The sequence below is a fragment of the Lynx rufus genome, unplaced genomic scaffold, assembly GCF_022079265.1.
Source record: "Lynx rufus isolate CCGP_SWC_20201006 ecotype Redwood Valley unplaced genomic scaffold, mLynRuf1.p SCAF_4, whole genome shotgun sequence".
NCBI lineage: Eukaryota > Metazoa > Chordata > Mammalia > Carnivora > Felidae > Lynx > Lynx rufus.
In genome coordinates this window covers 17,281,954-17,302,645 of record NW_025814856.1, presented here as the reverse complement: position 1 = coordinate 17,302,645, position 20,692 = coordinate 17,281,954, and the positions used below count along the sequence as shown (strand labels likewise).

The window sequence follows — 20,692 nt, the reverse complement described above, 5'->3', positions numbered from 1 at the left end:
GCTGTGCCTTGGTGGGGGCTTGATGGGGTGGGCAGCCATCTACAGCCCTGGCTCCTGACCTTTCTTATGCCCCAACGTGGGGACTGGAGTCAGAAGTTGGGGGGGAAGGTTTGGGGAGGGCAGAGTCAGGTGAGACAGCAGACAGCCACCAGAGGGAAAGTTATGGGGCCCAGGGTGGGGGTACCCCAGGTCCAAGTTCCCCAGCTGCTCTCAACCCTTGGCACCTATGTCTTCATCTGGAAGATAGTTGGAATCAGAGCTTCTTCTCAGGAATGATCCCAATGAGGTGCAGCCCCCGGAGGGTGTGAGTGAACCGGGGGGGGGGGGGCGGCGGGGAAGCATGGTGTTCACAGGTGCTGCTGGTCTGTGTTGAGAAGAATGTGCAGGATTGTCCACTTGGGAAAATGCCTGTTCATAATCATTACATCACCTGGGCTCTGCAGGCCATGGTCAACCAAGAAACGTGCTCATTTCTACCATAAAATGCCAGCATCTAGGCATGTTCCCTAGTGGGCAGCAGTGGGCCTTTAGGCCAGCTGAGCTCTGAGTGATGGCGGGGTGGGGCGGCTAGAATCTTTCTGGGCCTGTGTCTTGGCAGTATAGTGAAATGATGATTATACCCGCTTCCTGGGTTGCTCAGTGAATATTAAATGAGTCAGTGCCACAAAACGCTTACAGCAATGCTGGGCTCGAGTCACCTGCTCAAAAGCACATGAACACTGCTGTCCCCCAGGTACTGACCAGGTGCTCAGCTCTGTGCTGGACAAGTGGACAGAGGCTGACCCCTCCTTCAAGTCACTGAAGCGCCCCTTGTCCAGCTCAGTTTTTATCGTGTTCTGCATCAGCACCCTGTTCTGTGTTCATGAATCCTCCTCCCTGCCCCAGCCCCCAGAATCACAGCCCAGGAAGTCAGAGCTTTTTATCTGCTTTGTCACACGTATCCCAGCACCAGGAATGGTGCCTGGCGTGCTTGGCAAATATTGGGTGAGTGAAGCTTATGTGTCTGAGTGGAGGGCAGACCTCAAATAAGAAACTGCAGAGAGTTAGAACTTCTTTGAAGAAAAAAAAAACAGGGTCACACGACAGAGAAGGGACTGTGTTGCCCAGTATGCTCATGGGAGGGAAGCTAAGGGAGCAGATGACACAGACTGAAACACCAGCCATGAGAAATGGAGGACCGTGTCCTGGCATAAGGAACAGCACTTGTTTTGGGGAACACCGGAGAGGCCTGCCTGAGTCTGGAGGGAGGCCACAGCACACAGGACCTCACAGGCCAGAGAGAACCTTCAGGCTTTGTTCAGAGCCTGTAGGGGCCCCACAGTTTTGAGGGCTCACCCTACTGTGATTTGGACTGTGGGGTAGGCTGGGCTTTGGGGACCAGCAAGCGGCTCTGTGCCAGACAGCAGCCTTAGGGACCATGGGGTGTTAGAATTTGAGGGACTGAATGTTAGGTGAGGAAGGAAGCAGGGAGGAGGCTGGGGGAAGGAGGTGTTCTTCAGTCCTGGGCTGGCTAAGAGATCGGCACCCAGGCCTCAAGCGTACCGCCTATCTTGGCCCTGGAAGCCCCCCTTCCCCACCCTGCTGTGTTTTCTGGCCAGTCTGCCCCTCAGGAAAGGCCATGGACCCAGCTGGAACCTGCTGCCTGCCCCTGGGGGAGGGGTGTTTGTCTGTTGCCAGGCACCCAGGTTCCACCCGGGGACTTGGCACAGCCATGCTGCTCACACCGTTCGCCCTGCTACTGCTGTCCCTGCTGGCGATGCCAGCCCCCTCCCATGCCTGGTCACGGCCCCTGTGGTACCAGGTGGGGCTGGACCTACAGCCCTGGGGGTGTCATCCGAACACCTTGGAAGTCTGTGGGGGCAGTCTGGGCTGTCCTGGCCACTGGATGGGCCTGGGGATGAACCGCATCTACCCTGTGGCTGGGGTCACACTCACCACCACCATGATGCTGATGGTCAGCCGTGCGGTGCTACAGCGGTGGCGCTCCCAGGGCACTAAGTCTGAGGTGAGCACAGCACTGCTCTGTTCTCCCAGCTTCCTGCCTCCACTCAGACCCAGTGAGATCACGTCCTCTACCCAACCCTCCCCCAGTCAACCTACCCATGCCTGTGCCCCTCCCCCACCGATCACACTCTCTGGTCCCTACATCTGTCCACACCCATCAACCCCTGACCACTCCCAGTACTCTGTCCCCATCTGTCCCTCCGCCCCTTAATATCCTTATTCCTCATCCAGCCCCCTTGGCCCCCACGACCACCCCAGCCCATGGCAGACCCTCGGTGACCCTCCACCACCATCTGCCTTCCTATGCCCTTCTCCCTGGCCCCATCGCTGCCCCTCACTGCACCCTGATCCCATCCCTCTGCTCTCACTCTTGCCTCTTGGTCCTATCCTCAGCACCCGCAGGTGACCACTAGCCCCTCCGGACCCTGGAAACGGCGGAATCCGATCTCAGACCGCGCCCTGCTCATTGGGGTCCTGCACATGCTGGATGCCCTCCTGGTCCATATTGACTGCCACCTGCGGCATATAACCACCAAACAGAAGACCCCAATAAAGGGGTCTCCCACCCAGAGTGGGTGACCCAACATATGTCTCTCTTTGCCTGGTGGCCAGTCGGGGTGGGGGTGGCCTGAGGCCCTGGGCCAGGCTCAGGCCTGTGTGTGTGTCGTCTCCAAGCTCGCCTGGACCCTGTGTCTCCTTTTTATTTTTGCAGTCGGCAGACTTGAGGCCTCTGTGCCCAGGATGGGTGGGCATGTGGGGCTGACTCACACTCCTCCATTGCCCCCACTGACAGCCCCCTCTTCCTTAAGGTCTCACTCATAAATACATCTCCTTCTCCAGGGCTCCTTAGGGGCCCTGGTGTGGTGGGACAAGACTTGACCATCAGGGAAGACTTGGCTGGTCCATGGAGGGCTGCCCAGAGGAGGTAACAACCTGACTGTGTCAGTGAGGACACCCAGTTGGGGATGAGGGGGGTCGGGAGGTGGAGGGTGAGCCTCGGCCACCTTCATCTTTATGGCGGCCTCAACCGTGCTCTGGCACCCGAGTGGTCCTTGCTCTAAGGCCCCTGAAAGTGGAGTGAGGGCTGAACATCACCCCTTCTCTTCCTTCTACTGAGGACAATCCAGGTTGTGTGGGTACTGAGGCCTATGCATGTTTATCTGTTTTAGAAAAAGAATATAAAATTACGAATTCAAAAATAGAAATAAGTGCATTAAAATGAGGAAAAAATGGTGAGAGATTATAAATGTTAAAAAGCTGACACTACAGGGGCTCCTGGGTGGCTTATTCTGTTAAGCGTCCGACTCTTGATCTCAACTCAGGTCTTGATCTCAGGGTTGTGAGTTCAAGCCCCACTTTGGGCTCCACAATGGGCATGAAGCCTACTTAAGAAAAAAAAAAAGTGATGCTGCAATGCAAAATCCAGACCAATAATGTGTTTGTAGCGACTTCCTAACACATTAATACTTGTACTCCTATACTTTCTGGCTGCTGACTCTGATAACCTCTATATAGGATGAAGATTTTGTAGTACAGAGGGGACATATCCTCTATACACAGAAAATAGATGAATTCAGTCTTCCTTCTAACATGGTTGATTGTTGAAATTTGTGTTTTAATTATTGATAGTTTAGAAAATCCCTCTCCTAAACTATTATTGATGATGTCACATAAATTGTCTGGATGTTTTTCAAATTTGGAAAACTGCCATCAACTTGCTTTCATACAGAAGCTCTATATTTTGGAAGAATTTCCCAAAGGTAGGCTCTGGCTCCACATACATTTCAAAACTTGTTTTCTCTCCATGGCTCACAATTCTTCTAGCACCGGGCACTCTGGGGCAGGTGCTAAATGCAATAGGATCCTGCATTTCTGTCCTGACCAGAAGCTCTGTCTGACCTGGCAGGAGGTTCCTGGAAGCCTCATATACCAGGACAGAAATGACAAGCTGAATGCACACCCGAGTGAAGCAACCACATTAGGTCCCTCTAAACCCCGGCCAAGTGTGTCCCCTTGGTAGACTTGGAGGTGTGCTACCCTGGTCCCCTTTCAGGGAAGCCCGCTGCTGCCAGTCATCAAGAAGGGTCTCAGCTGCAGGCGGCCTCGTCACAGCTAGTTTTTGCCCTTGGCACAACCCTTTCCCTCTCTCCCTCAGATGCTGATCTCGACTCCCTGGTAAATGTCCTAATCTCCCTCTGGGGAGTCTGCTTCCTAGAGAACCCAACCTGGGACAATCCCCAACCCACCCTCCTCTTGGCTGAACCCCCCACATGTTATAACTTCTCCAGTATCCCCGTAAGAGGTGAGGTAGGATGGAGGGATTGACTAGAAAAGGACAGAGGTTCTAACTACATGCAGTTAGAGTATCTTCATTTCGTGAGTTTAAAAAAGACTTGCCTCTATGGACACACTCCTGGGGCTCCTCCCAAGGTCTGGAAGAGAAGGGCATTGAAGCCTGAGATTCATCAGCCTCTTGTTAGGCCCACTTCTACATTCTACAAGGTTCAGTAAGCACCTACCATTTGCTAGTCTATTGTGGATACCAGGATCCACTGATGTACAGAACAGAACCAGCTCCTCTCTTACTCAAATGGGAGGGTGGTGGTGGTGGTGGTGGTGGTGGTGAAACTAACTCAATAAAAGCCATGACTCTGCAGAGAGATGTGCTGGCCTAGTCAGGGCAGTGGGCAACAGGCGGGTGGGGGCATGGAGCAAAGGTGGGCTGACTGCTGACACTTGAAAAGTGAGGTGACTAAAGTAGGGGACAGTGCTCCAGTCAGAATGACAGGTCCTTGTGGAGGGTGTGGGGGTGGACCTTGGCCTGGTCCAGGAACTATAAGATGGTCAGAATTTCAGTGGAAAGAAGGAGCCCTGGAGATGAGGAAGGGGCAGGCTGGGGAGGGACAGGGTTTGGTACCTCCTGGTGAGGATATGGTGGGCAGAATAGTGGCCCCTCAAGATGCCCAAGGAATCTGTGGATATGTTATAGTACCTGGCAAAAAGAACTTGGCAGATGGAATTAAAGATCTTTCTGGATTATTTTGCTAGGCCCAATGGAATCACATGAGCCCTTAAAAGTGATGAAGAGGGCAGGAGAGTTGGTTAGATTTAAATTGTGAGAGGTACTTGATCCTCTGTTTCTGGTTTTGAAGATGGGGGAAGGGATCTCCCACCATCCAAAAATCCAAGGAATTCAGGCGAGATCTGGAAGCTGGAGATAACTCTCTGGTGACAGCCAGCAAGAAAACAGGAACCTCAGACCTACAACCACTAGGATCTAAATTCTACCAACAACCCAAATGATCAAGGACACAAATTGTCTCCTAGAACCTCCAGAAATGAACATAGCCCTGCTGATGCCTTAATTTCAGCCAAATGAGATACATGTTGGACTTTGAGCCTATAGAATGGTGAGATAATAAATTTGTGTTCTGAGCCATTGAGTCTGAGGTAATTTGTCATGCTGGCAATAGAAAACTAATACAGATATTGATATCGAGAGCAAGGTACTACTGTAACAAAGTCCAGAAACATGGAAATGGCTTTGGAATTGAGCAGTGAACAAAAGGTGGAAGAATGTCAAGGAGCATAATGGAAAAAGCCAAGACAGCCTTAAACCGTTAGCAGAAATCTTGACTTTGAGAATGCTGCCAGTGAGGGTTCAGAAGGAAATGAGGAACATGTTATTGGAAACCAGGAGGTTTCCTTTCCTCCTTTTCTCCTTTCTGGGAGGAAAGCTTAGTGGAGTTGTGTCCACCAGTTTGGTGAAAGGCAGAACTTGTGAATGATGAAAGTGGACATTAAGTAGAGGAGATTTCCAAGGAAACTGTTGAAAATTCAGCCTCTGCTCTTTTTGCTATTTATGGTAAAATGCAAGAGGAGGGAGAAAGATTGAGAGAAAAATGGCCAAAACAGAACCAGGCCCTGATACTGGAAATTCTCAGCCAACTGTCCAAAAAAACACTTTCCCCCAAATTATTGGAGTTGATATAATTCTTTTTTTGTAATCAATTTTTTTAATGTTTTATTTTTTGAGAGACAGAAAGAGACACAGTGAGAGCAGGAGAGTGGCAGAGAAAGAGGGAGACATAGAATCTAAAGTGGGCTCCAGGCTCTGAGCTATCAGCACAGAGCCCCACGCGGGGCTCGAACCCACAAATGCAAGATCATGACCTGAGCCAAAGTCAGATTCTCAACCGACTGAGCCACCCAGGCACCCCTATATAATTCCAATCAAATTAGGCTTTTCTTTTAGATGGAATATTCTTTTTACAAATCATTTAGAACAGGGTGTGACATCACAAAAGATGGCAGAGTAGGACTCTCCAGGAATCCTTTTCTCCACCAAAATAACTATCAAGCTAGCAGAAACTGCAGCAGCTATTTTTGGAACTCAGAAGTCTAGTTGAACACTTGCAGCATCCAAGGGAGAACTTGATGAAGAATTCAATTCAATGAATTTCCCTGTTTCAACCCCCACAGGCTGAAGCAGCTTCCCAGCTGCAGGGAATTTAAGTAGACCTCACCCCCCACCCCCATCCCCACCTTTCCTTTGGGAGCAAGACGTTTAAGGAAATCTTTGTCAGGTCACTGGCTGATTGCAGAAATAATAAATTCGAAACTTCAATTACTACACACAACAAGGAATATACACTTCGTAAAAGTAGTATGGAAAGGTCATGATGGCTCCACTCCTCAACAAGCTGAAATCAGCAATCCCTGAAGAGAGAATTCGATCTCCAGAATTATCATATGTAACACTCAGAACGTCCAGTTCTCAACAAACATTACAAAATATGCTAAGAAATGGGAAAGTGAGGCCCATTTGCAGAGGAAAAAAGGAACCTGACAGGAAACATCCCTAAGTACGCCCAGGCAATGGAATTATTAGTGAAAGGACACTATAGACAAATAGCAAAAGAAAACCAGAAAAATAATGTCTGCCTAAAATTAGAATATCAGTAAAAACGAAAATTTTAAGGGGCACCTGGGTGGCTCAGTTGGTTGGGTGTCCAACTTCAGCTCAGGTCATGATCTCATGGCTCGTGAGTTTGAGCCCCATGTCGGGTTCTGTGCTGACAGCTCAGAGCCTGGAGGCTGCTTAGGATTCTGTGGCTCCCCCTCTCTCTCTGCCCCTCCCCTGCTCATGCTCTGTCTCTCTCTCTCTCTCTCTCTCTCTCTCCTTCAAAAATAAATAAACATTAAAAAAATCAAATAGGAAAAAAACCCACAAAATTGTAAGTGGATCTAAAAATTCTGGAGCTGAAGACTAGAATAACCGAAATGGAAAACTCACGAGAAGGGTTCAGCAACAGATTGGAGCAGACAGAAGAAAGGGTCAGTGAGCTTAAAAGTAAGATGACTGAGGGGCGCCTGGGTGGCTCAGTCGGTTGGGCGTCCAACTTTGGCTCAGGTCATGATCTCGTGGTCCGTAAGTTCGAGCCCCGCATCGGGCTCTGGGCTGACCGCTCAGAGCCTGGAGCCTGTTTTGGATTCTGTGTCTCCCTCTCTCTCTGACCCTCACCTGCTCATGCTCTGTCTCTATGTGTCTCAAAAATAAATAAATGTTAAAAAAAATTAAAAAAAAAGTAAGATGACTGAAATTATCCAGTCTGAGAATCGGAAAGAAAAAGGATGAAGAAAAAATGTGCAGCTCTTGAGGAACCTGTAGGACACTATCAAGCAGAAAAATATATGTATTGCGGAAGTTTCAGGCAGAGTAGAAAGAGAGAAAGGGGCAGAAAAAAATTTTTGAATAATGGCCACCCCCTTCCCCTCATATCTGATGAAAGGCACATCCAAAAAGTTTGGTCTGGTGGTATGGGGCTTAGCATAAATGACTATTTTGGATCTCTTGTTTTTAACAACATATGTTGTATGATCCCACCAATGTGAGATACTTAAAATAGGCAAGTTTATACAGAAAAAAAGCAGAATCAAGATTATCAGGGGCTGGAAGAAGAAGGAAATGGTCAGTTATTTTCTGTTTAGGATGCTGAAAAAGTTCTGGAAATAGTGGTGACGATTGCACAACATTTTGGATGTAATTAATGCCACTGAGTTGTATACTTAGTAGTTAAGATACTAAATTTTATGTATATGTTAGGACAATGTAAATCTAAAAAAAATTTTTTTAATATGAAAAAAATTTTTTAAATAGGAAAAAATCCAGAATAAACTGGCGAGTATATCAAACAAATATTGAGTGAGAAGAGTAAGTTGAGTGTCAGAGCCTTCTCAGGCAGCCCACACAGACCTGGTTACGTGTTTGAGAATTTCTGGGGTGGGTAATAAAGGAGATATGGATAGAGATGGATAGAAAAAGAAGGTCTGGTCAAGAAATGTTGTTAGAGGGGCACCTGGTTGGCTCAGTTGGTAAAGCATGAGACTCTTGATCTCAGGGTCATGAGTTCAAGCCCCACGTTGGGCATAGAGATCACTTAGTAATAATAGAAATGCTGTTAGAAAGTTCAGTTTGCAACTCAGGGAGAAAAAGGATATTTTGACTCCATCTCATTCCATATACCAAGTAAATTCCAAAGAACAGTGAATCATCAAAGACTCTTGCCAAGTTATTGCAATGGCTGCTGCTTGTACTTGACTTTTCAGTAAACATTTCCTTTTTGACCAACATCTTGAAACACATCCTTCCCCAGACTCCTACATCACACTTCCTGGTTGTATCATTGCCTTTCCCTTCTCACGCTAGGGTAGCAGTGGGGATGGGGGACGGGGATGTAGAAGACTGGATATAGAAATTATTTGGAACAGAATTTACTAAAGGATTAAGTGGGAAATTTGAGAGAGGAATCAACATGGCTCCTAGATTTTTTTAAAAGTTTATTTACTTATTTTGATAGAGAACAAAGGAGAGAGAATCTCAAGCAGGCTCTGTGCTATCAGTGCAGTGGCTCCTGGTTGTTGTTTTTGTTGTTGTTAAGAGAGACAGCAGGGAAGAGGGGCAGGAGAAAGAGCATCTTTTTTTTTTAACATTTATTTATTTTTGAGAGACAGAGGCAGAGTGCAAGTAGGGGAGGGGCAAAGAGAGAGGGAAACACAGAATCTGAAGCAGGCTCCAGGCTCTGAGCTGGCAGCACAGAGCCTGACTTGGGGCTCAAATCCGTGAACCGTAAGATCATGACCTGAGCCAAAGTTGGACATTTAACCTACTGAGCCACCCAGGTACTCTGGGAGAGAGAGAATCTTTATTTATTTATTTATTTATTTTTAAACGTTTATTTATTTTTGAGACAGAGAGAGACAGAGCATGAATGGGGGAGGGTCAGAGAGAGAGAGGGAGACACAGAATCTGAAACAGACTCCAGGCTCTGAGCTGTCAGCACAGAGCCTGATGCGGGGCTTGAACCCACAAACCACGAGATCATGACCTGAGCCGAAGTCAGATGCTTAACCAACTGAGCCACCCAGGCGCCCCTGGGAGAGAGAATCTTAAGCAGGCTCCATGCTGAGCATGGAGCCCAATATAGGGCTTGATCCCATGACCCTTGGATCATGACCCGAGCCCAAATCAGATAGATGCTCCACCAACGGAGTCACCCAGGCACCCCAGTGGCTCCAAGATTTTTAACCTGAGCAACTGGGTTAATGGAGGTGTCATTTACAGAGATGAAAGCAATTATAGGAGGAATAGGTTTGGGAGGGAGAGTGAAGAGTTCAGTGTTAGCCATGTTTAATTCTCCAGGGGAGATAGTGAATTATGGGAATATAGGAGCCATTGTATGTACAGACAGAACTGAAGCCATGAGGCTGGATGAGATGACCAGAAAGCAGTCTTGATCAGGAAGGGAAGAGGTAGCCAGAACTGAGCCCTGGGCTCTCACTCTGTTAGATTGGGAGGTGAGGAAGAACCAGCCAAGGTTCTTGGATTGTCCAGGGAGGAGTGTCCAGGGAGGTAGGACAAGAACAGCGGAGTACGGGAACCTGAAGGTGGAGAAAGGATGAGGGTCTCATGAGGAAAAAGTGTCCAATTACATTGAAGGAGGCCACTAGGGCTCCCTGGTTGCCATGACAGATGTGGTTTTTGAGGAGTGATGTGGGCATTGGACTGGAGTGGATTTGGGAGAGAATGGGAGGAGAAGAATTGCATGCAGGGAACTCTTTGGGGGAGCTCTGCCAGAAGGGTATAGGATGTGGTGGTCACTGGAGGAGGTTGTCATAGGCAAGAGAAGCCTAAGGAGATGTGGTAACTAAATGTGATGTGGGTAACTAAATGTAATGTGGTATCCTGGATGGAATCCTAGAATGAGGTGGGGGTGGGAGATAGAAACTAAGGTAATTTGAATAAACTATAGACTTTAGTTAGTAATAGTGTACTGATATTGGTTCATTAATCACAATCAATGTACCTTAATAATGTCAGGTGTTAATAATATAGGAAACTGTGCACATGTGTATAAGGGGGATATATATGGGAATTCTCAACTATCTGCTCAACTTTTCTGTAAATACAAAACTTAAAACTAAAGTTTTAAAAAAGTGGAAAGATGGACTAATTAGAAGATTCTATTTCATTTTATTTTTCACGTCTAAATCAGTGCTTCACACACTGAAGCATCTTTTGTCTGCTTTTTGTAAAAGACAGTTATAATTTACATTTGACATTTTTTGAAAGATCGCAAAGACAAAACAATAAAGCACGTATCAATCATGTAGAGTTCAGAATTATGCTCTTTCAAAAGTAACTTTTTTTGTAGAAACTAAAAATTCTGCATTAAAATAACATAAGTGTATTCTCCTTCCCCTCAATCCATTTTCCAGAAGTCATTCGGCTGAAAGTTTCGAGGGAGTTCCTCCAGAATTTTTTCTATGAGGTCTACTAGAAAAGGCACATCACTTCGTGTGTGTGTTTTTTCAAACAAGGAATCCTATTTCACAAATTGGTCTCTATACTTTTCCTTTTTCTTAGCAATATATTGGGTTTTTGTTTTGTTTTTTAGAGAGAAGGGATTTTTTAAAATGTTTTTTATTTATTTTTGGGAGACAGAGAGAGAGAGAGAGCCGGGGAGGGGCAGAGGAAGGGGGAGACACAGAATTCACGCTCCAGGCTCTGAGCTGTCAGCATAGAGCCCGACGCGGGGCTCGAATTCGTGAACCAGGAGGTCATGACCTGAGCCAAAGTCGGACGGCGAACCGACTGAGCCATCACCCATGCGCCCCTTAGCAACATCTTGTTAACTTCCTTCGATGTCAGGCATCTGAATCTGCTTCACCCTTTAAAGAGAAAACCGCAATCAGAAGCTACCTCATAGTCCCAGGAGCCCTCGCTGGTGCTTTACCCCGGGGCGGGGGCTCCCATTCTCAGACACGCGGCGGCTGCAGCCCTACACAGCGCTGCAACTCCCGAGTACACAGTGGATTCGGGACGCCCGCGGTTCGTGAGAAATATCGCGCATTCTGCCTCCCACGGGTGAAAGGGGAAGAGGAACTGGACTGCGAACGGATCCGCGCAGGCCAGGTGGGTTGATGTGCGCAGGTACCGGTGGACACCGGGACAGAGCCACCGACTAGCCGCATGTGAATATCCATGGTCTCCGCTAGGAGGCGGCCGAGCGCCATATTTGCGGTAGTGCGCCTGCGCCTCGGACGCCGCTGCGTCCACTCTACGCAAGCGTGGCGCGACCTGGCGCTGACTGGAGCTCGAAGATGGCGGCTTCCGCAGTTTGCCGGGCGGCCAGCGCCGGGACTCGAGTGCTGCTTCGCACCCACCGCTCGGTGAGGCGACAGCGAGAGCGCAAGGCCGCGGAGCGCGGGGCTTCGGAACCCGAACGGGGAGTGGACTGTTAGCGGCGACGGGTCGAGATTGGGGAGGTTCCGGGGTCAGGGCCATGGGAAGGTCACGGCGCTGAGCGGGGATAGGAGTCTCGCGGCTGACCGGAGGTCTGGGGACGGGGTTCCCACTGCTGGCCTGGGAGCCGAGGAGCGATCCCGCAACCCAGCCCTAAGTCTCGGTTGTCCCTTTCCAGCAGCCGGCCCTGCTGAGGTCGCCTGCCTTGAGGACCACCGCCACCTTCGCTCAAGCTCTCCAGAGCGTGCCAGAGACACAGGTCAGCTTGCTGGACAACGGGCTGAGAGTGGCCTCCGAGCAGTCCTCCCAGCCTACCTGCACGGTGAGCGGGGCCCCCTCTTGGGAGGTCGCCTCCATACTGCTCCTGGCGTCTTTTCTCAGGACAGGGTGTGACCTTGGGCTCGAGTCCTCTGTGGTTTGGGTCAGACTTCTCTCCGCCGCTGGATTGATTCTGCTACCTTAATCCCGACCCCAGCTAGGCTTGACTTCTTGGGCCATTCCTTACTATAACACTCATTTAGCATATGATGCCTGCCAAGCAGGAGGCCAAGTTCCTTTCCAGCGTTTTCCTTTCCTTAAGCAGCGCATACGAGAGAAGTGATCCTGTTTTCATTTTACAGTGAGGAAAATGGGTTTCAGAGACCTAAGGTGACTGCTAAACTCATGGCCCAAAGTCATGATCTCCTGGCTAGACCACTCACGCACTTGCGAAAGGAATGCATTTGAAGATTCCAAAGAAATGGATGACTTTCCAAAAAATACAAATTTTCAAAATTGACTTAAGGAGAGAAATCTTGGCTAGATACAGTATATGAATAGGTGAGAAGATTCTCAAGATGTAATCCTCTTCTCTGGACCCCACACTCCAGGGTTAAGTGGTTTTATTGGTAAATTCTTTTAGTTTTTCAGGAACAGATAATGTCTTTTGTTATAAGTTGTTACTAAATACAGTAAAAGATCATGGGCAGCTTCCTTATATGACACTTCTATGAACTGATCTGTTAAGACAGTTTGGGAGATGGGGCACCTGGATGGCTCAGTTGGTTAAGCGTCTGACTCTTGGTTTTTGGCTCAGGTCAGGATCTCAAGGTTTGTGCATTCAAGTCCTGCCATTGGGCCCTGCACTGACCACGCAGAATCTGTTTGGGATTCTCTCTCTCTGTCCCTCCTCTGTTCACACTCTCTCCCTCTCTCAAAATAAGTAAATAAACTTAAAAAAAAAAAGTTTGGGAGAGAATGCTGTATTTCATGGACTCTGAGATGCTCTAGATTGTAAGGGGCACCACTGTGCTCCAAATGTCAGAGAAAGATCGCTGTCAGTTATAATCCAAAGATACAGGTTGTTAGGCGAACTCTACTTCCTAAGATGTTAGTTATGAAATAGATGTCAGTGTAAGAATTTACAACATATGTGTATCAGCATCTCTTAGGAAAGTAAATATGAAATTTTTAAATCAACTGTGAAGGAAAATTAAAAGACTAGAACTATGTGACCTATGTGAGGTGCATGGTGTGGCGTGTGTTTCATAGCACACCAGGAGACTATTAAGAAAATCATGCGAGGGGCCCCTGGGTGGCTCAGTCGGTTAAGCGTCCAACTTCTGCTCGGTGATGATCTTGAGGTTCGCGAATTTGAGCCCCGTGTCAGACTCTGTGCTGACAGCACAGAGCCTGGAGCCTGCTTTGGATTCTGTGTCTCCCTCTCTCAGCTCCTCCCCCGCTCACACCCTGTCTCTCTTTCTCTCAAAAATAAATAAACATTAACAAAAAAATTTTTTTTTCTTAATTATGGGATTCTCTCATTGGGTGCCAAGGAGACACTGTGCAATGTTAGGTATCCAGGTCTGATTAAAACTTTTTTTAATAATTGTGAGCGAAGTCTACTTGCTTAATAGGATAAAACATTCAGCGTCTAAACCAACAGCCTCCTTCCTTAATGGGGAAATGACAGAATCACCAGAACAAAGGTAGGGTATAATTTTTAGAAAAGAGAAAATAAATTGTTGTTTGCAAATGATGTGTTGCTTGCCTAGAAAAAATTAAAAAATCAACTGAAAAGCAAGACAGAATATAAAAAGTTCATATTGGTAATGGAGCCGAGTGAATGTGCACAGTTAGAAACTTCCTTGGAGTAGGTCCTTTTTCAGCCAGTGCCTGTGCCCAGGGCATAGCTGCATCTCCAAGCACAGGGGGCCTACTGAGACAGCTCTCCCCCACTCTGGAACCATGAGCCCTGTCCTGGGGCTTCTGCTGAGTCACCCAGAGTAGGGTGTGAGTGGAGTCTGGGGTGGTTTGTGTGTTACCTTTGTTGGTGGCTTCTCGTCCAGGTCGGGGTATGGATTGATGTTGGCAGCCGTTACGAGACTGAGAAGAACAACGGGGCAGGTTACTTTCTGGAGCATCTGGCTTTCAAGGTGAGGCTCCTGAAGTCCTGCATCACCCCTGGGCTTACAGCTGCCTATTGTCCCTCCTGAGGATGCAGGTCAGCAAAGCCAACCTCTTCAGTTATGGGCTTCAGCTAAGGGGGCGATCTCTGGCTGGCCTTTCTGGAAGGAACCATGAGGGCTTGGCCTCTCCTGAGTGAGCACTTACCTGGTCAGCCCCTGCACAAGGCTCCTAGAGCCAGAAAAAAACCCGGGGAGCTGCAGGAACCCCACTCCTCACAGAGAGGCCAGGCCTTTGTTATGTGCGCACGCTGGTGTGGAATCGAACACGTAGATAGATAACGTGCGTTTTAACAAATTCACAGACACAGGCAAGTATGTGTTCTTGTGAAATGTTCTGCTCTGGCAGAATATCCAGACATCTCTTGTTTGTAGAAGTAAATACTGAGCTTTCTTGAAGGTGGGGACAGTCACCACCCTCAGCCCCTAAGCCAGCCCATGTTGGTATGGAGTCTGAGTTTTTTGAATGAATGAAAAAATGGAGAAGGAGATATGGATCGGTAGGGGTGTGGAGCAGGACCGGGTAGGTAGCTTAGCCAGCAGCAGCATCACAGATGTGTATGTAGATCTCAACATGCGTGTGTGTGTGCCCGTGGACAGCAACACCCACACATACATAGGGGACTGGGGTCGAGTCCCACAGAGGTGTCCACTAGCACATACACAGTCATATCAATGGCATGGGGGTAGAGTGGGTAATGGCAGTGTCATCTAAACATTGATGTGACATAATCTGGCTATGACTGTCAGTAAGGTGATTGGTAAGATCAGGCTGCTACGGGGCTCTGGATTTCAGGCAGCACTTGCACTGACCATGCCCTTCTCTCCTGGCCCCTGGCTGTCTCCATTCTGTTGGCCCATGATACTGTGGCCTGCTCGGCACTTGGTGAGGACAGACTGTAGACTGTACATCCCCATAGTCTTTGATGAGGAAGGTGCCTGTAGACCACTGGTCCTGCTGGGACTTTAGCCTTTGAAGATAGGGGTCCTCAGTTCCTATGTGGCTCCTGATGGTCGTCTTGATATCTGGTTCCAGGGAACAAAAAATCGGCCTGGCAATGCCTTGGAGAAGGAGGTGGAGAGCATGGGGGCCCATCTCAATGCCTACAGCACCCGGGAGCACACAGCATACTACATCAAGGCGCTATCCAAGGACCTGCCAAAAGGTAACATCTGGAGGATGGGGCAGGGACGGGGATAGGACTTCAGGGGTACAGAGGACAGGCCCCCAGGAACTTGGCCTGGCTGAAGAGTGGGGTTACCATGACAGCAGATCCTTGCCGCAGGGCATGCAGGCATGCCAGGCCTGGGGGTTTTGTGCTGTTACTGGCCTGCAGTGGCCCCATCTGCCCTTTGGTTCCCAAACCTGCCCTTCTCACGTCCAGCTGTGGAGCTCCTGGCCGACATTGTGCAGAACTGTGCCCTAGAAGACTCCCAGATTGAGAAGGAGCGTGATGTGATCCTACAGGAGCTGCAGGAGAATGATGCATGTATGCGGGACGTGGTCTTTGACTACCTGCACGCCACAGCATTCCAGGGCACACCTCTAGCCCAGGCTGTGGAGGGGCCCAGTGGGAATGTCAGGTGAGGGTTGGCTGGGCCTGTGCTGGAATGTGTTCAAGCCCCGTCCACACGAGTTTGGTTTTAGTTGCCCTTTGCTATTATACGTTCTTAATTTGCACAACTGGAAATGTTTTCTCTGTGCCCTGTGGTCCTTGCAGGGCTTTTTAAATACCTGTACGGTCTTTACTCACATTGCGGGCTTCTTTGTAGGGTATGATTCTGTGCGTGTCCTGAAATCCTGAGGGAGGGAGCGTTGGGAATCTGTGTGGCTCCTTGTTCCCGGGTGGGATAAGCACTGATACCGCCCCTTGAGAACCTCACAGCATCAGCTCAGCCCCTCCTCAGAGAGGAAGGACTGAGCCTGACCTAAAGGCAGACGTGAAGCGGGGCCCCAGAGGACTGGTCGACAGAGATGAGAAAGGGGATTGAGGGCTGTGCTAGGGCTTGCTCCCCGGAGTAGCCATGTCTTCCCTTGTCTATCTCCTCAGCACTGTTTTGTGAGACCCAGACTGCTGTGGTTTGGGAGAGGCATTAAGCCATTGGCCATATGTTTTGCAGGAAGCTATCTCGTGCAGACCTGACCGAGTATGTCAGCAGGCATTACAAGGCCCCTCGCATGGTGCTCGCAGCAGCCGGAGGTGAGTGATGGGCTCACTGAAGCCCTGTGGTAATGGGTGCGTGGGCACCAGCCTTGCTTACTGGAGCCCAGGTCTCTTGGTTCCGACCACAAGGGATCTTCCACTCCTGGGCACCCTGTTCCTGTCTTGTTCTTGTGGAGAGTGATCTCTCTCCCATGCTCTCTGAGGTGGGATGGCATTCTGCCCTACCACCACCACTGGGGCCTGCCACATAGGGATGCTGCTCCCCCTCATTAGTACAGGCCTTTCTCAGCCCCACCTGTGTTAGGAGATCCAGTTTGCAGGCTGGTGGGAGATACTAGCCCCAGGTTTGTTCCTTGTAGCTTTGCTAGTGGGCAGGCCAGACACTGGGGTGTGACAACACATTCAATGACAAACCGGGAAGTGCCTTCAAGGGGAGGCGCCCAGTGGCAGGGGGACTGAAATGGAGGACCCAGAGTTGGAGGTTAGGGGGTGCTCTTGGAACACATTATTGTTGGAACTGAGGTCTAAGGAATGGGGGGGTCATTCAGGTGAGGAGTAGGGAGCCTGAGCAGAGGGGCAGGGCGGTGTCATGGCCTGACGCTTGGCTGCCACATGGGGGGCCAAAGCAGAGGCAGGCCAGCCAAGGAGGGGCTGTGGCATGTTTCTGGTGGGAGGCAGCAGGAGCAAGGGAGGGAGGTGGATGGACTCAGGATAGTTCTATCGATGGAAATGTGCAGGAGGTCTGGCCGTGGTGGGGAGGGTGGGATTAAGGATGTTTCTCTAGCTTGTGGTCTTGGCAGCTGGATGGGTGAAAAGGACTGATGAAAAGAGCATGATTGGTGGCTTCAGGGCCTGGGAACCTGGGAACCAAGAGCAGTGTAAGCTAGTGACATGTGAGATTGTGTTGAGTCCAGTGGGGTCCGGGCACCTCCTGGTCGAGATGCTAGAGCAGCAGAGGCCTCCTCTTGTCAAGGCGAGGATGTGAAGTCTGCAGGGGTCCTGAGGGCCTGAAATTACAATGTTGTTTATAAACGTACCCGGAGCTGGTCACGGCCCTGCAGTAGCACCTCTTTGTGTCCTCTCATTTGCCACCGCCCACAGGGCAGCAGCCCCCATCGGCTTGAGGAAGGGCCAGAGGGGCAAAGCAGGACAGGTGGCCTTGTGCCCAGGGAGCCCCCATCTCGTCCTTGATGTGGGTGAGAACGCATCACATGAGGACCCACCTTCAGGCGCAGCATGTAGCTGCTTCCCTGTGGTTGAGGTGACGGATGCTGTTCGACCCTGAGGTGCTTGCCCTGCCCGTGAGGCGGAGTCTGTCTGTGGCGGATTCTCTTCCCTCACCCTGTCCTGATGTCCTGTTTTCCTTCTGCCGTCTCCCAGCAAGATGGGACGTGGGGTCCTCCCCCTGTGCGTGAGTCCCCTGACTGGTAACCATGCTCTCTGTCTCGGCAGGGGTGGAGCACCGGCAGCTGGTAGATCTCGCCCAGAAGCACTTCAGCGGCGTCTCTGAGACATACACAGAGGACGCTGTGCCCACTCTCGCTCCATGCCGCTTCACTGGCAGCGAGGTGGGTGGCCTTGTGGGCAGGGGTAGTGTTCTCAGCTGGGGCCTCTGGAAGGATGCTTGCGTACAAGGTTATCTTCATGACTCCAAAGGTGCCTCAGGAGTGGTGAACGGGTCCTGTGGCTGCTGCCTCACAAGCACACACGTTCACGCGCGCATGGGCATGCTTCACCCACACCCTGTACCTTTTCTCGTCGCCCGGACGTTGTGGCCGTCCCTCAGTCTCGCCATGTACTGTTTCAGATCCGCCACCGCGACGATGCTCTGCCATTGGCCCATGTGGCTATTGCGGTAGAGGGGCCTGGCTGGGCCAACCCGGACAACGTGGCCCTCCAAGTAGCCAGTGCCATCATTGGCCACTATGACTGCACTTATGGTGGTGGCACGGTGAGTGCCAGGGCGGGCACGGGACTTTGTCCTCAAGGAACAGAGGGTGTCAGGCCGTGGGCTCCTGTACTGGGGTTCAGGGTGTGGACCACAGGCAGGAGGGTGGGTGCTGATGGTCCTTGCCCCGGTAGCACCTGTCCAGCCCACTGGCTGCAGTCGCCGTGGCCAACAAGCTGTGCCAGAGTTTCCAGACCTTCAATATCTGCTATGCAGACACTGGGTTGCTGGGTGCACACTTTGTCTGCGATCGCATGAAAATCGATGACATGATGTTCTTCCTGCAAGGCCAGTGGTGAGTGTCAGCCTAGTACTGCTGGGTGCAGGAGGGGCCTTTGAGGACAGTGAGGGGCTAGGAGACAGCACGGTCTCTTGGGATGACCATCCCATCCCCTGCCCTTTTAGGATGCGCCTGTGCACCAGTGCCACAGAGAGTGAGGTGCTCCGGGGCAAAAACATCCTCCGAAATGCCCTGGTGTCTCATCTGGACGGTGAGTGCAGCAGCCCTGTGGGGAGGGGGTGGAGCGCATCCTGGCAGGGACAGCCCCAGTGTAGCCACCATTCCCAACTAAGATGGGAAAGGCAAACTTTGAAGGCCATGCCATACCCCACTCCCACCCCCAGGGGCTTGGCATGTCAGATACAGGTGTGGGTGGGCCAGGTCAACAACAGCCCATCGCTACGGTAGCAGATGGCTGTAGAAGTGAGGGTTGGGATCTGGAGTCTGAGCACAGTCTCAGTGTCAGCCTGGAGCCAGAGCTTCACTGTGTGCCTGTTGTCCGGGACTGGACCGGGTGGACCTGGAAGCCTCCCCTGACCTTGCAGGCACCACTCCTGTGTGTGAGGACATCGGACGTAGTCTCCTGACCTATGGCCGCCGCATTCCCCTGGCCGAGTGGGAAAGCCGGATTGCGGTAACGAGGGCTCCTGGGAGATGTTCTGGAGTCTAGACCTGGCAGGCTCCCCAAAGGGCGGGGAGTTGAGGCCTGACGGTGCAGATTGCTTCCGTAGGCTTCCCTGATGTCCTAGGCAGCGTCACCAGCAGGGGTGGCATAAGTGGAGGGCAGGGCAGAGGCACTAATGGCTGAGGAGATGGGTGGGGCCCGTGGCAGTCTATAGGAGGAGGGCCCTGCCGCCTTTCCCCTTTGGGTAAGGGGGCAGTGCCATGGTTCATATGGAAGATCTTGGTCGGCTGGGTAGTGTTGACTGGCTGAGGTGGTCCCAGGAGCCTGCCTGTCAGTTGGCGTGCTCTGTCTCACCCTGTAGGAAGTGGATGCCAGTGTGGTACGTGAGGTCTGCTCCAAGTACTTCTATGATCAGTGTCCAGCAGTGGCTGGATTTGGTGAGTGGCCTAGAGGGCCTGTTCTTTATCCTTCTCAGGTCTCCTCTTAGGCTCCCCTTCTGCCTCTGCTCCCCCACCCCCTAGCCTATCCTGGCAGCAGCAAACTGAGGCCCCTGAGAGGCTCTGCCCAATAGCCTGGCTGCCAGGGAGTTCTTGCTCAGAAAACCTGTCCCAGCAGCTCCCTGACTCCCTGCCAAGGTGCCTCCATCAATACCCCACACCCGCCAGGTAACGGACACCTCCATGTATGGGGTGGGGCTCCAAGAGCCAGGGAGCATGAAGGGACAGGCTCAGCACCCCTGGGGGAATGTGCTTTTCCTTTTTTCCACTCAGAGCCTGTCTTGTGCTGCTCCGGGCAGCCCTGGATCGGGTGCGGCACAGGGCCAGGTGTCCCTGTGCAGGCCAGGCACCCCACCCTGACGCCCCACCCTATCCCTACAGGCCCCATTGAGCAGCTCCCAGACTACAACCGGATCCGTAGCGGCATGTTCTGGCTGCGTTTCTAGGCTGGAAGGCTGTGCAGGCAAGAGGGCGGGGCCGGGGTTCATGGTCTACCTCCCGCCCCCTAACATACCACCTCAGCTCTTCAGACCTGTGTGCGGATTACCTTACCTCCAATAAAAGCCTGTGTTGAGAACTGTGTTGTTCTTCTCTTCACATTGCCATGGAGTCCACTGGGCAGTGGATGGGGGAGCAGGGACTTCCCTCCAGTTGTGTATCCCCCAGATCCTTCCATCTTCTCACATGCTGATGTATCCTCAGCCAGGGGCAAGCGTGGGGGCCACAGCACAGAAGCCGGAAGCCTTTGATGCCTGCAGGAGTTGAAGCCAGATGTTTCCACTTAGCCACATGGGGTATGCTCCTGACTAGTCTGTCCCAAGAGTAGGGTGTGGGAACCCATGCTTTTGCCCTGGTAGAGGTCCCAGCTTGGGAACTCTGGTGGCTCAGAAGGGAAGTGCTTTGATGTGGGCCTTGTGCAATCGC

General features: G+C 50.9%; 2 protein-coding genes across 3 annotated transcripts; both read left to right on the top strand.

The window, feature by feature from the left end:
- Positions 1-174: 174 nt before the first annotated feature.
- TMEM89 (transmembrane protein 89) lies at positions 175-2,588 on the top strand. The gene is made up of 2 exons (XM_047096638.1): positions 175-2,005; positions 2,398-2,588. The coding sequence occupies exons 1-2, from the start codon at positions 1,445-1,447 to the stop codon at positions 2,581-2,583; spliced, it is 747 nt and encodes a 248-aa protein (XP_046952594.1). The 5' UTR covers positions 175-1,444; the 3' UTR covers positions 2,584-2,588.
- A 9,049-nt stretch (positions 2,589-11,637) lies between these two features.
- On the top strand, positions 11,638-20,345 carry LOC124524327 (cytochrome b-c1 complex subunit 1, mitochondrial). 2 transcript variants are annotated; one of them, XM_047096535.1, is made up of 13 exons: positions 11,638-11,736; positions 11,991-12,131; positions 14,137-14,223; positions 15,290-15,419; positions 15,639-15,837; positions 16,375-16,454; positions 17,871-17,986; positions 18,226-18,369; positions 18,501-18,661; positions 18,772-18,857; positions 19,192-19,280; positions 19,633-19,708; positions 20,150-20,345. In XM_047096535.1, the coding sequence occupies exons 1-13, from the start codon at positions 11,668-11,670 to the stop codon at positions 20,212-20,214; spliced, it is 1,443 nt and encodes a 480-aa protein (XP_046952491.1). In that variant the 5' UTR covers positions 11,638-11,667; the 3' UTR covers positions 20,215-20,345. The 2 variants fall into 2 exon arrangements, with proteins under 2 accessions (XP_046952491.1, XP_046952490.1); XM_047096534.1 differs by having other exon boundaries at positions 11,988-12,131.
- Positions 20,346-20,692: the final 347 nt, after the last annotated feature.